Here is a 13,346-nt window from a genome sequence, read left to right on the forward strand (position 1 = left end):
CACCTCTCTCCCACTCGTCTAAAGGCTCTGCTAATTAATGTGATCTATCCCTAATTATCTTGCATTCTTGCCTTCTATCTTTGTCTTCCTTAAAGCTCTATTCTTTTTCCTACTGCCATTACGTTATCCCTAATACACTCCATGACCACTTTATTAGTTACGCCTGCCTGTTAACGCAAATATCTAATCAGCCAATCATGTGATGGCAGCTCAAAGCATAAAAGGATGCAGACATAGTCAAGTGGTTCAGTTGTTGTTCAGACCGAACATCAGAATGGGGTAGAAATGTGATCTTTGTGGCTTTGACTGTGGAATGTTTGTTGGTGCCAGATGGGGTGGTTTGAGTATCTCAGGAACTGCTGATCTCCTGGGATTTTCACACACAACTATCTCTAGAATTCATAGAGAATGGCGCAAAATACAAAAAAAAAAATCATCCAGTGAGTGGCAGTTCTGTGGGTGAAAATGCATCGTTTAATGAGAGAGGTCAGAGGCAAATGGCCAGACCTGTTCAAGCTGACAGGAAGGCAACAGTAACTCAAATAACCACAACAGTGGTTGCAGAAGAGCATCACTGATTGCACGACACGTCAACGCTTGAAGTGGATGGGTTACAGCAGCAGAAGACCAGACCAGGTTCCAATCAGTGGCCACTTTATTAGGTTTAAGTACAATTACTTAAGAGCCCCTTTCCCCTTCATTGTTCATTTGTTTGTTACATACTGTGTCATATGATGTGGATGATCATGGTCTTTCCATGACCATGTTTGTTCTTGGCAAATTTTTCTACAGAATTGGTTTGCCATTGTCTTCTTCTGGACCGTGTCTTTACAAGACGGGTGACCCCAGCCAATATCAGTACTCTTCAGAGATTGTCTGCCTGGTGTCAGTGGTCGCATAACCAGTGCTTGTGATATGCACCAAATGCTTGTATGACCATCCACCACCTGCTCACTGACTTTATGTGACCCTAATTGGGAGGCTAAGCTGGTGCTACCTTGCACAATAGTGAACTGCAGACTAGCGGAGGGAAGGAGCACCTTACACCTTCTTTGGTAGAGACGTATCTCCACCCCATCACCCGCCTTCATAGTTGCAGACATTAATATATCAACTGCACTCTTAATTCCTCATCATTTCTTATCCATGGCAATCCCTTGGTATTCCCAACTGTGTTTGCTTCTTCCCAACTCTCCTTTTCATTACAGCCCATATTTTCATTGTCATACAGAGGTGTACTTACTTTTAATAGGATTTCCTTCACTTTATGGTTGAACATTATTTTCAGATTCCTGCTCTCAATTTCTATTTAATCCCTTGGCATCAATGTACTTTCTAGATTTATGTCCAATGCTTTATTTTCCAATTTTAAATATATTTAGGCTACTTACATTTCATGGGAGGACAAACCAGGGCAGAACATACACAGTGAATGGTAGAGCACTGAGGACTGTTGTAGAGCAAATGGATCTGGTTTATCTTCACAGGTAGATAAAGAGAGCTTTGGGCACAATGGCCTTCATCAATAAAAGTACTGAGCACAGGAATTGGGGTATTATGTTGAAGTTGCAAGAGACTTTGCTGAGGCCAGATTTGGAGTATGTGTGCAGTTCTGGTCACCTACCTGCAGGAAACATAGAAATAAGATCTAAAGAGTCCAGAAGAAGTTTACAAGGATGTTGCTCAAACCTGAGGACCTCAGTTACAGGGATTGGCTGAATAAATTAGATCTTAATTCCCTGGAGCATAGGAGAATGAGGGGAGTATTGATAGGGGTATTAGAGGTATTGATAGAGGTATTCGAGGTGGTGGGGTTGGGGGTATGTCTCTACCAAAGGAGGTGTAAGGTACTCCTTTCCACTCACTTGCAGGTCACCCCTTGGCCAAGGTGTGGCACCTGCTTAACCCCACTGCGCCCGATCAGGGTCACGTGAGGCCACGGGAGCAGGTGGTGGATGGTCGTATGAGCAGCTGGTTATGTGACCACTGACGCCAGGCAGACCATCTCTGAAGAATATTTATAATGGCTGGAGTCACCCATCTTGTAAAGACAAGGCCTAGAAGAAGACAATGGTAAAACACTTCTGTAGAAAAATTTGCCAAGAACAAGCATGGCCGTAAGACCGTGATCGTCATGGCATACAAGATAGTATGGAATGAAGATGATGGTGATATAAAATTATGAGGAATATAGATAGGGTGAATGCATGCCAGCATTTTTTAATCTCAGGTTGGGTGAGACAAGAACTGGACATCATAGGTTTAGGTTGAAAGGTGAGTTATTTAAGAGGAATCAAAGGGCAATCTTCTTCAAACAGAAAGTGGTGTGAATTTGGAATGAGCTAAGTTGGAATCAGCATAAGTGATAGATGTGGGTTTAATTATAACATTTAAGAGAAGTTTTGGTAGATACATGGATGAGAGAGGTATGGAGGTCTATACCTAGGTGAAGGTAGATGGGATTAAGTGGAAAACCAGGCTGAAGAGCCTGATTCTTTGCTGCAGTCCCTAGTATATATAGATTTCTCTCAATTTATTACAAGTTAAAACCTTCCCCACTTCTCCATTTCTCCCTTCTGATGGGACATCCTGGGTCAGGCAGAGCTGATTCCTGGAGTACAGGTCCTTTCTGTCTCAAAGTTCCATGAACAAGAACCTCTTTTTACCCCATTAGCCCTTCCACCATTTGTTAATTCTGCCCGTTTCTGTGTCAGTTTGCAAATGGCTTAGTTAGTGACCCAAAGATGATTACCTTTGAGCTCCTGTTTTAATGCAGAGTCAAACTCCTGAAACACTTCCTCCCTATCTCCGTCGATGTTGGTTGTTCTGACATGGGCAACAGCAAGACTTACACCTTCCCTTTCCAAGTTCCTCACCAACTTTCTTCAAATATTCCTTCATGAGGCATGTTCATTTAGGGTTCCGTGTTCCTTGTATTACAGGTGCCAACTATTACCCTTCATCATCAGTATGTGCCCTGTTATATGATGTGAGCGATTATGGTCTACCAACCATAATTGTCCTTGGCAAATTTCTTCTACAGAAGTGACTTGCCTTTGCCTTCTTCTGGGCAGTGTCTTTCTAAGTCGGGTGACCCCTCTCATTATTAATACTCTTTGAAAATTGTCATCAATCGCAGAACCAAGACTTGTGATGTGCACCAGCTGCTTGTACAACCGTCCACCACCTGCTCCCATGGCTTCAGGTCACCCTGATTGTGGTGGGGAGGGGGCACTAAGCGGGTGCTACACCTTGTCCGAGGGCAATCTAGCAGAGGGAAGGAATGCTTTACACCTCCTTTGGTAGAGATATATCTCCACCATGCCCCCTCTGTCTCATACCCCCTCATTCTCCAACAGTCCAGGGAATAAAGTCCTAAAGTATTCAACCTTTCCCTTTATCTCAGGTCCTCAAGTCCACGATAATATCCATGTAAACTTTCTTGCATGTCCTTCTCTGAAAGAACTCATGTAACTGTACCTGGACGCCAGTTCTAATACTGGTCACTGGGGTAGGAGGCATGGAAGGAACAAGTTGTAGAGGGCTTCAGCTAGAAGAGACTTGAACCAGATTACAGAAGCTTCTTGTGCCTGCTTCGATAAAGGGGAGGGGGCCAAATAATGAGCACACTCCCTGACATATGTCACAATGATAGTGCTTCAACTTCTTGATAAAGCTGAGTGCTCCTGGGCTGAGCCAATAAGATAAGAAGAGAAATGCACCAACAGTGTCAGTGTCAGTGTCAGTGTCTAACATGTCACTGTACGTTGCAGACCTGATGCTGGAATAATCCACAGCTGGCTGGAATGTCTCTCATATGCTTCAGGAAAGTGAGTACAAGCTTTTCTTCTGTTGAAAGTAGGTGAAGCCAGGTTCTGAACAAGAGAGGAACAAAGATTCCGGTGTAAGTGGGCTCCGAAACCCAAACCAGTTTTCCTGGAAATATTGTAAAGTTAGAGTCAGTGGTTGGGATATTCCCTCAAAAGTGGCATCGGTTCTCGGCTATCCACTGTCAGAGGGACTGTAAGGGAGTTAGAAGAAGAGTTTGGTGTTTACAGAGAGAAGGTCAAGTTGTTTATTGTGAACTGCACTTTTATATCCGGCTTCTTTGTTATCCCTCAATGTGGATGGAGCTCTTGGGAATTGTAAACCTGAAGCAAAAACATGGGTAGATTCAGCAAGCAGGTAACTGCGAGGTAATTCTGCAGCTCCATGCTCAGTGGCCAGGTGATCACACTACTACTGTACAGGTAATTGAAAAGCCTCCGTTCTGGGGAACTGGATTTAATGCAGATTTCTCTGTAATTCAGGAATGTCTACTTTACAGCAGATGTACTACAGTACAAGCACAGGAATATAACCTTGGGCCCACAGTGTTTCTGCTATCCATGATGCCAAATGAAACTAATCCCATGTTATTCTATAGTTACTTACGCTCAGTAGCCACATTAGTAACCACCTCCTGTACCTAATAAAGTGGCCACTGAGTGTATAAAACCCTGGTTAGACCATGCTTGGAATATTGTGTTCAGTTCTGATCGCCTCACTATAGGAAGGATGTGGAAGCTTCAGAGAGGGTGCAGAAGAGGTTTGCCAGGATGATGCCTTATGAAGATAGGTTGAGTGAGCTATGACTTTTCTCTTTGGAGTGAAGGAGGATTAGCGATGTAGAAGATAAGAAGTGGATATCCAGAGACTTTTTCCCAGGGCAGAAATAGCTAATGTGAGATGGCATAATTTTGGAATGAAGTGTAGGGGAGAAGCGAGAGGTAGCTTCTTTCTACGGAGAGTGGTGGTTGATAGAAAGCCATGGCCAGGGTAGTGGTAGAGACAGATACATTGGAGTCATTTAAGAAAGTTTTAGACAGACACATGGATGAAACAAAATTTGAGGCTTTTGTAGGATGTCTGGGTTAGATTGACCTTACAGTAGGTTAAAAGTTTTGCACAACATCGTAAGCTGAAGGGCCTGAGGCATGCAATAATGTCCTTTGTTCTAAGTACTTACAAACTGGCTAGCTCCAATCCTTGCACTTGGTGTTTTAGCTAGACCACTGATACCTCATTTACTTTACGTAATCATGAGTTAAAATTCAGATGGTGGCTCAGCCTTGCTCCTTGTACTTTGTCAAGGAGCCTTGTCAACTGATAGAATCTACCACAGTCATGCATGGAGGTCAATTGATATATCGGTGGAAAAATAATTGTCTGGATAGGATGATGAGTGGTAACATTCATCCAAGGAGCTCTTGGAATGTGCAGCTTTGAAGTAAATGAGTAATGCATGAGTCACACTGCTAAGCAGAATGGGCTGGTTATTATTGTTGGTGTCAGTGTAGACAAATTGGCCCAAGTGTGTCTGACATCACCACAATGACTATGCTTACTGACTTGGGGATCAGGAGGAACTGGGGTTATGTCGGGCATACAGAAGTGCAACATTTCCTTATAACTTTTTTTAAAAGTTCCAGAGCGTGCCATGCAGAGGGTATTGGGTGGAATGGCCCTGCCACCACCACACTGCCCCTGAGGCCCAGGTTTCAAGCTGACCTCCGGTGCTGTCCGTGTGGAGTCTGCAAAGTGTCCCTATGACCAAGTGGGCTCCCTCCTGCTCCTTTTCTTCCCATGTCCCAAAGATGTGCAGGCTAAATGGTTTCTGTAAATTATCCTACTTGGGGATAAAATAGCAGAATAATTAGGGGGGAGTTGATGGGCAGATATGAAAGTGAAACCAGAGGAGGCAGGATGGGACTGATTGGATTACACCTCTAGGATCTAGCATGGATCTTATAGGCTGAATAACCTTCTTCCTCCTCCTCTATTCCCCACTCTAACTTTTTCCCTCTTCCTACCTGCCTGTTACTTCCCCCAGTTCTCCTCTTCTTCCCTGTTCTCTCCTCTCCTATCAGAATCTTTCTTCTCCAGCCCTCATCTATCACCTTCCAGCTAGCCTCCTTCGTCTCTCTCCCCACTTTTTTTTATTCTGGTATCTTCCACAATCCTTCTCAGTTCCGAAGAAGGGTCTTGGCCTGAAATGTCGGCTGTTTATTCATTTTCATAGATGCTGCCTGACCTGCTGAGTTCTTCCAGCATTTTTTTTGTGTATTGCTTTGGATTTCCAGCATCTGCGGACTTTCTCTTGTTTATGAGCAATCTTCTGCCCTGTTATAAGTAAACTGAAGTTAATCAGCGTGTTACATAGTCCAACACCCCGACCACTCCCATCTGCAACATTGAGATAAGTAATGAACTAATCTTACTTTGTGGAGCAATTTCAGCTGAATGTCAGAAACAGTTTCTAACCACTTCACATCACAATGGAGGAGCAGCATTCCAGCCAGTGGTAGGAATAAGGAATCGCTACGGGTCAACTGTGTTGAAGGGCAAAGAGAGAGAGGAATGAGGAATGAGCACTGTAAAGACAGGACAGTGTTGCTGGAACCTCACATTTCATCCCAAAGACAGGGAAGAGGAAGGCAGATCTTGTTTTCCAATGAGCCTGGCTGGCTTGTTACATTGCACACAAATTATGGCAATACTGAAAGCCCTGCATAGTCTGGAAGATACTAAATTAAAAGTCCAAATGGCTTCATCTTGCTCCAGTTTCTAGGCGATTAAACCAAGGTCCCAGCTGCTTGCAGCCTCCGAATGGGACTCAGAGGTAGATTTAAAGGAGAAACCATTGCAGGGATATTAGGAAAGAGCTGAGGACTGGAACAAATAGAAAGGCCCCCAGGTGAAGCTTGCTAGGGTGAATGGCTTTCCGCGCTGTACTCTTTAACCAGTCCGTGACATGCTGACGATGCCAGAGTATGGCTTGCCAGCTGAGTCCTGCTGGTGTTTTGGCCTACGATTATAGCACCACCAAACACCCTGATGTTTCTGGAATCTTGCTCTGCACTAGAGTGGTTGCTGCAATGGCTTGGAAACAACAGTCACTCTTTGAATCAGAATTAGGAATAACATGAGATTTGTTAACTTTATGGCAACAGTACGATGCAGCACATGATAATATAGAAAACAACTGTGAATTACAGTAAATATATATACAGTATATATATAAACCCTTTAAATTAAACAAGTCATACAAAAACAGAAATAAAAAAGGTAAATAAGAAATATTTAAATAAATATATATGTGTGTGTGTGTGTGTGTGTGTGTGTATATAAAGAGATTAAATAATAAATAAATAAATAAATAAATAAATAAATAAATAAATAAATAAATAAATAGATAGATAGATAGATAGATAGATAGATAAATAGATAAATAAATAAATATTCCTGAGTTCCATATCCATTCAGAAATCGTATAGCAGGGGGGAAGAAGCTGTTCTTGAATCACTCAGAGTGTGCCTTCAGGCTTCTGTACCCCCTTCCAGCTGGTAGCAATGAGAAGGGGGCCTGTCCTGGGTGGTGGGGGGACTTAATGAGGCACCACTACTTGATGATGTCTTAGGTATTATGGAGGCAAGTACCCATGATGGTACTCAATTTACAATTCTCTGCAGCTTACTTTGATCACGTGCAGTAGTAGTGCCCCCCACCCCCATACCAGACACTGAGGCAGCCAGATAGAATGTTCTCCACGGCACATCTGTAGAGATGTGAGAGTTTGTAGTCAGTTCATTAACAATGAAGATCGTTTTAGTATTTTTATGTATTGCACTGTGCTGCTCTGCAAAGCTGCAAATTTCATGACATATCATTGGTTCGTTATGTGCCATGTCGTATGATGTGGCCGATCGTGGTCTTTCCATGACCATGACTTTCCTTGGCAAATTTTCCTACAGAAGTGGTTTGCCATTGTTTTCTTCTGGGCAGTGTCTTTACAAGACGGGTGAACCCAGCCATTATCAATGCTCTTCAGAGATTGTCTGCCTGGTATCAGTGGTCGCATAGCCAGGACTTGCGATCTGCGCCAGGTGCTCATTTGACCATCCCATGGCTTCATGTGACCCTGATCGTGGGTGGGATGTGGAGGGCTAAGGAGATGCTATACCTTGCCCAGGGGTGACCTGCAGGCTAGAGGAGGGAAGGAGCGCCTTACACCTCCTTTGATAGAGACGTACCACCACCAGTGCCATAATAAATCTATAATCAGCGATAATAAAATGAATTCTGATTCAAAACATTACAGCATAAAGGCTGTTATGTTCTCCACACTTTTTCAGATCCCGAGAGATGCAAATTCAGGACAATCCTGAGGAATGGTTACTTGCTTCTCATCTCTGGATAGTGATTATTTAGATTATGTAGCCTTTTGACATGTGACAAGAAGGACAATAAGTGGTAAGTGGTGCAGGGGTGAGGGTTGAGAGTGCTATTAGCACTTTATCGCACTATGATCTATTTGCTTTGCTTGTTGATATCCCAGATACTTATATGTCTCATATCCTGCTGCTCTGTTTCATATTCTACTAGTTCTTTTGCACCTTTCTTTATGGTTAATGTTCTGAACTGAACTAGTCCAAAGTTCCTGTTTATACCTTTAGAAAATAGTTCTACATTTTCTCAAAATCTACTGAGATCTCCTGGGAAAAGACACAGCAATCTTTCACATTCTACCTGGAGATAGACACAGCGTTTAGCATCTGAAGACAGTTCTCACTGAGAAATCGCCTCACCAACCTACACTTGGACCATAGCTCTCCGCACCCTCCCATCCACACTTCTCCTAAATGTTGCAATCGAACCGACATCTACCACTTACACTGGCAGCTCATTCCACACTCTTACCACCCTCTGAGAGAAGAAGATTCCCCTCAGGTTCCCATTCAGGATTTCACCTTTCACCCTTAACCCAAGACCTCTAGTTCTCTTCTCACTTCCCTCTTTGTCGGGTCTAAGTCCTGGAAATCCACCCACAGTGGAACTCCTTCACCACAAACTGCAGTGTTTCAAGAAGATGACTCACCATCACCTTCTCAAGGGCAGTGAGATACGTAGCAGTAAATGAAGGCCTTACTTTCAACAGCCTCATTCAGTAAATGAATTAAATAAAAATCCATCAAAATATCTTGATAATGCTGGCTCGGCTGATGCAATTTCTATTCGTCCTTCAGTACAGTGTGTGTACCAGGCAACGCTGTCCTCCCTCCAGCACCTCCCATCCCAGAGAGGTGGCACCTTCACACGCTGCCATGAAATACAGGAGTTTACTACACAAGCAATTAATTAACAATCAGCTAAACACCCACAACGATGCAGAAATGTTCTGTTTGTGCACACAGACCTATTGTCAAGATTACATTTCTGGTGATGCTGCTATGTTAATGAAGCCCTGGGGAAACTCTCGACTGTTTGTAGAGAATTTTAATCTGCTGAAGCTGCCATCAAGATAAGATAGCCAACAGCACAGTCAAAACATAAGTGTTCTCTGAACAGAGGCCTGGTTGCATCAGACGCAAGGGTCACTCCCACTGTCACAAGTGTTTGTACACAGCCTCTTTCCCAATGACGCTCTCCGGAGAAGATAACTGCTGGCACCCTGATCTATGCCCTTCAAGAGCCAGATCCCTGAGCTCCACCAGGAAAAGTTAGAGCAGGGGTTCCCAACCTGATGTCCATGGATCTCTTGCTTAATGGCATTGGTCCATGGCATAAAGAAGTTTGGGAACCTTGAGTTAGAAGTCAAGTCAAGTTTATTGCCAGTTCGACCATAAACTGCTGGTACTGTACACAGTAAAAATGAAACAACGTTCCTCCAGGACCATGGTGCTACATGAAACAACACAGAACTACACTAGACTATGTGAGACAGCACAAGGCTACACTAGACTACGTAAAACAACATAAAAACTGCTCTAGACTACAGACCTGCACAGGACTACATAAAGTGCACAAAACAGTGCAGGGCAGTATAATAATTAATAAACAAGACAATAGGCACAGTAGAGGACAAATTACAATATAATAATAAATGCTGTAGATGTCAGTCTAGACTCTGAATATTGAGGAGTCTGATGGCTTGGGGGAAGAAACTGTTGCACAGTCTAGTCGTGAGAGCTCGAACCTTTTCCCAGATGGCAGGAGGGAGAAGAGTTTGTATGAGGGGTGCATGGGGTCCTTCACAACGCTGTTAGCTTTGTGGATGCAACGTGTGGTGTAAGTGTCTGTAATAGCGGGAAGAGAGACCGCGATGATCTCCTCAGCTGACCTCACTATCTACTTCAGGGTCTTGTGATCCGAGACGGTGCAATTCCCAAACCAGGCAGTGATGCAGCTGCTCAGGATGCTCTCAATACAACCCCTGTAGAATGTGATGAGGATGGAGGTGGGAGAGATTGACTTTTCTCAGCCTTCACAGAAAGTAGAGACGCTGCTGGGCTTTCTTGGTTGCGGGGTTTTGACCTGAAATGGTAACCATTTCTTTCCTCCCACTGATGCTGCCTGACTTGCTGAGTTCTTCTAACAGTTTATTTGCTTCAGATTCTAGCAACTGCAGTCTCCTGTGCTTCCACTAGTTACCGTTGGTTATCTACCTGATACGAGCAGAAGGTTTATGTTTCATATCATAACCAGTAGAACAAAAGCAGAAGATTTATTTGATTGTTAGGAAAAATTCAAGATGCCAGATTGTTTGTTGTCATTCTTCAGTACGCGAATAAAGGAGAATAAAATAATTGTTATCCCAGCTCTGATGCAGCATAAAATAAACACAATAAGCATAATAACATAACAAATATAAATATAAAAGCAATCCTATAAAATACAATGTACAAACAACTGCTGACTTACTGCCAACGTACTGTCCTCTACTGTGCCTATTGTCTTGTTTATTATTTTTTGTAATGCCTGCACTGTTTTTGTGCACTTTATGCAGTCCTAGGTAGGTCTGTAGTCTAGAGTAGTTTTTGTGTTGGTTTATGTGGTTCAGTGTAGTTTTTGTACTGTTTCATGTAGCACCATGGTCCTGAAAAACATCGTCTCGTTTTTACTGTGCACTGTACCAGCAGTTATGGTCAAAGTGACAATAAAAAGTGACTTGACTTGAGTGTGGCCGTACATACATAAGATTAGCTTATATACATTGCAACATTCACAAAATGCTGTAGCAACTCAGCAGCTCAGGCAGCATCTATGGAGAGGAATAAACAGTTGATGTTTTACGCTGAAATCCTTGACCAGGATTGGAAAAGATCCTCTTCCATTGCCGTCCTGATAAAGTGTAAGGTGACTCTGATAGAAACTGGTAAAGTGACAAAGTGACTCCTGGCAAGAAGAACTCTTCCCGGTAGCAGCTGGGCACACGAAAACACAATAGGTCAGTGGCTGTCACTGCAGGTGTGAGATGTGGAGTGTAAAACGTGGGGGAGGTGGAGAGTTCTGAGGGGTTGTGGAGAGAGTGGCTGATGTGAGTTGAATTGAATTGGCTTTATTTCTTACATCCTTCACAGTAAAATATTTACGCTACGTCACCATCTGAATGTGCAATGTGCAAACTTTAGTAATAGTATGTACAGTAAGATATATAACAGAATAGTCAATATAGCTTAGAAATACAATTGTGTCAGTGGGAATTATTCAGTCTGCTGGCCTGGTGGAAGAAGCTGACCCAGATCCTGGTGGTCCTGGCTTTTATGCTGTGGTACTGTAGCAGCTGGAACAGTTTGTGGTTGGGGTGACTCAGGTCCCCAATGATCCTTCAGGCCCTTTTTACACACCTATCACTGTAAATGTCCTGAGCAGTGGGAAGTGCATATCCACAGATGTGTTGGGCTGTCTGCACCACTCTCTGCAGAGTCCTGCGACTGAGGGAAGTACAGTTCCCATACCGGGCGGAGATACAGCCAGTCAGCATGCTCTCAATTGTGCCCCAAGGAAAGTCTTCAGGATTTGAGGACTTCCTCAACCGTCTAAGGTGGAAGAGGCGCTGATGTGCTTTTTTCACCACACAGCTGGTACGTACAGACCATGTGAGATCCTTGGTAGTGTGTTCACCAAGGATCTTGAAGCTGTTCACCCCCTCAACCCCAGACCCACTGATGTCCACAGGGGTGAGCCCGGCTCCATTCCCCCTGTAATCCACAACCAGCTCCTTGGTTTTTGTGACATTGAGGGAGAGGTTGTTTTCTTGACACCAACGTGTCAGGGTGATGACTTCTCCTCTGTAGGTTGTCTCATTATTTGAGATGCAGTGGTAGTAAAAGATACCTAATAAAAAGCAGGAGTGAAAATAAAATGCACGATGACTTTAAGCAGTGAAGTGGATTAATATTTGAAAATTGTAGGTTGGTTGCTGTAGAATCCTCAGAATCTTATCAGAAAGGATAACACTTCAAGGAGATGAAGAGTCAGTCTTAATTTTTTCTATTGAACCGGTTGTTATTTGACTCAGATCTGAAAATGCTTTCACTAAACTAAGCTGTCCCTTTACCACTGATGCTTGTAATCTCCTGTCACAGGGTATTAGAATCTGATCTTCCACAACAGAACTGTCCAAGCCAAACTTCAGCTCTTCACATCCTCCTCATTTCACCTTGAGATATTCCGGTAAAAATTAAACCATAAGGCGAGGAGATTTAGGCTATTTGACCCATTGAGTCTGCTCCACCATTCCATCTTCACCTCATTCTCCTGCCCTTTTTCTGTAACCTTTCATACCCTTCTGATCAAGAACCTCTGCTTTAAATATACCCAGTGACTTGGCCGCCAGAGCTGTCAGTGGCAATGAATTCCACAGATTCACCACCCCTGGCGAAAGAAATTCCTACCCAACCCTGATCTAAAGGGACGTCCTTGTGAGCTGAGGGTGTGCCCTCTGGTAATAGACTACCCCACTATAGGAAACACCCTCTTCGCTTTCACTCTATTTAGGCCTTTCAATATTCAATAGGTATCAATGAGATTCCCCCTCATGTTTCTAAAATCCAGTGAGTGGAAGCCCAGAGCCATCCAACACTCCTCACCCATTAATCCTGTCATTTCTGGGATCATTCTCATGATCCTCCTCTGGACCCTCTCCAATGCCAGCACACCCATTCTCAGACAAAGGCCAAAAACTGCTCACAATACTGAAAGTGCAAGTCTGGTCGATGCTTTATATAGCCTCAGCTTTACATCTTTGGTCCATAATGCAATTATATTGGCCCAGGAAGCAACCTGCTCTCCTCACTGCTGTTTCCATGCTGCTTGGGTTAATTGGGAATACAGGGGTCATTTCTGACTGGTACAGCTCCTAGACTAAGTGCAGCCAGGTGAGGAAGGTAGCTGGTACTGGGAAGGATGTCGTAATGCTGAGGGGTTGAGTTAGTGAGATAACAGGAAAATGGATTGAACTCAGAGAAACCCAGGGTGGAAATGACCAACACAAGGGGCATAACTTTAAGGTAGTTAGATGGAAG

The 13,346-nt window shown here is 43.5% G+C and overlaps 1 protein-coding gene across 8 annotated transcripts in view; it reads left to right on the plus strand.

Annotated features, from left to right (window-relative positions):
* Positions 1-13,346, plus strand: part of LOC132391523 (ankyrin-1-like) — a 449,124-nt gene that overhangs the window by 154,569 nt on the left and 281,209 nt on the right. The window contains exon 1 of one of the 8 annotated variants that reach the window (XM_059964868.1): positions 3,726-3,830. The exons of the other annotated variants lie outside the window; for them this stretch is intronic. Within the exon in view, the coding sequence (XP_059820851.1) occupies positions 3,807-3,830 (24 nt within the window). The 5' untranslated portion in view covers positions 3,726-3,806. Of the gene's footprint in view, positions 1-3,725; positions 3,831-13,346 lie in introns of those variants that run through there. 8 annotated transcript variants of the gene reach the window in all.

Source organism: Hypanus sabinus, chromosome 1, assembly GCF_030144855.1.
Source record: "Hypanus sabinus isolate sHypSab1 chromosome 1, sHypSab1.hap1, whole genome shotgun sequence".
Taxonomy (NCBI): domain Eukaryota; kingdom Metazoa; phylum Chordata; class Chondrichthyes; order Myliobatiformes; family Dasyatidae; genus Hypanus; species Hypanus sabinus.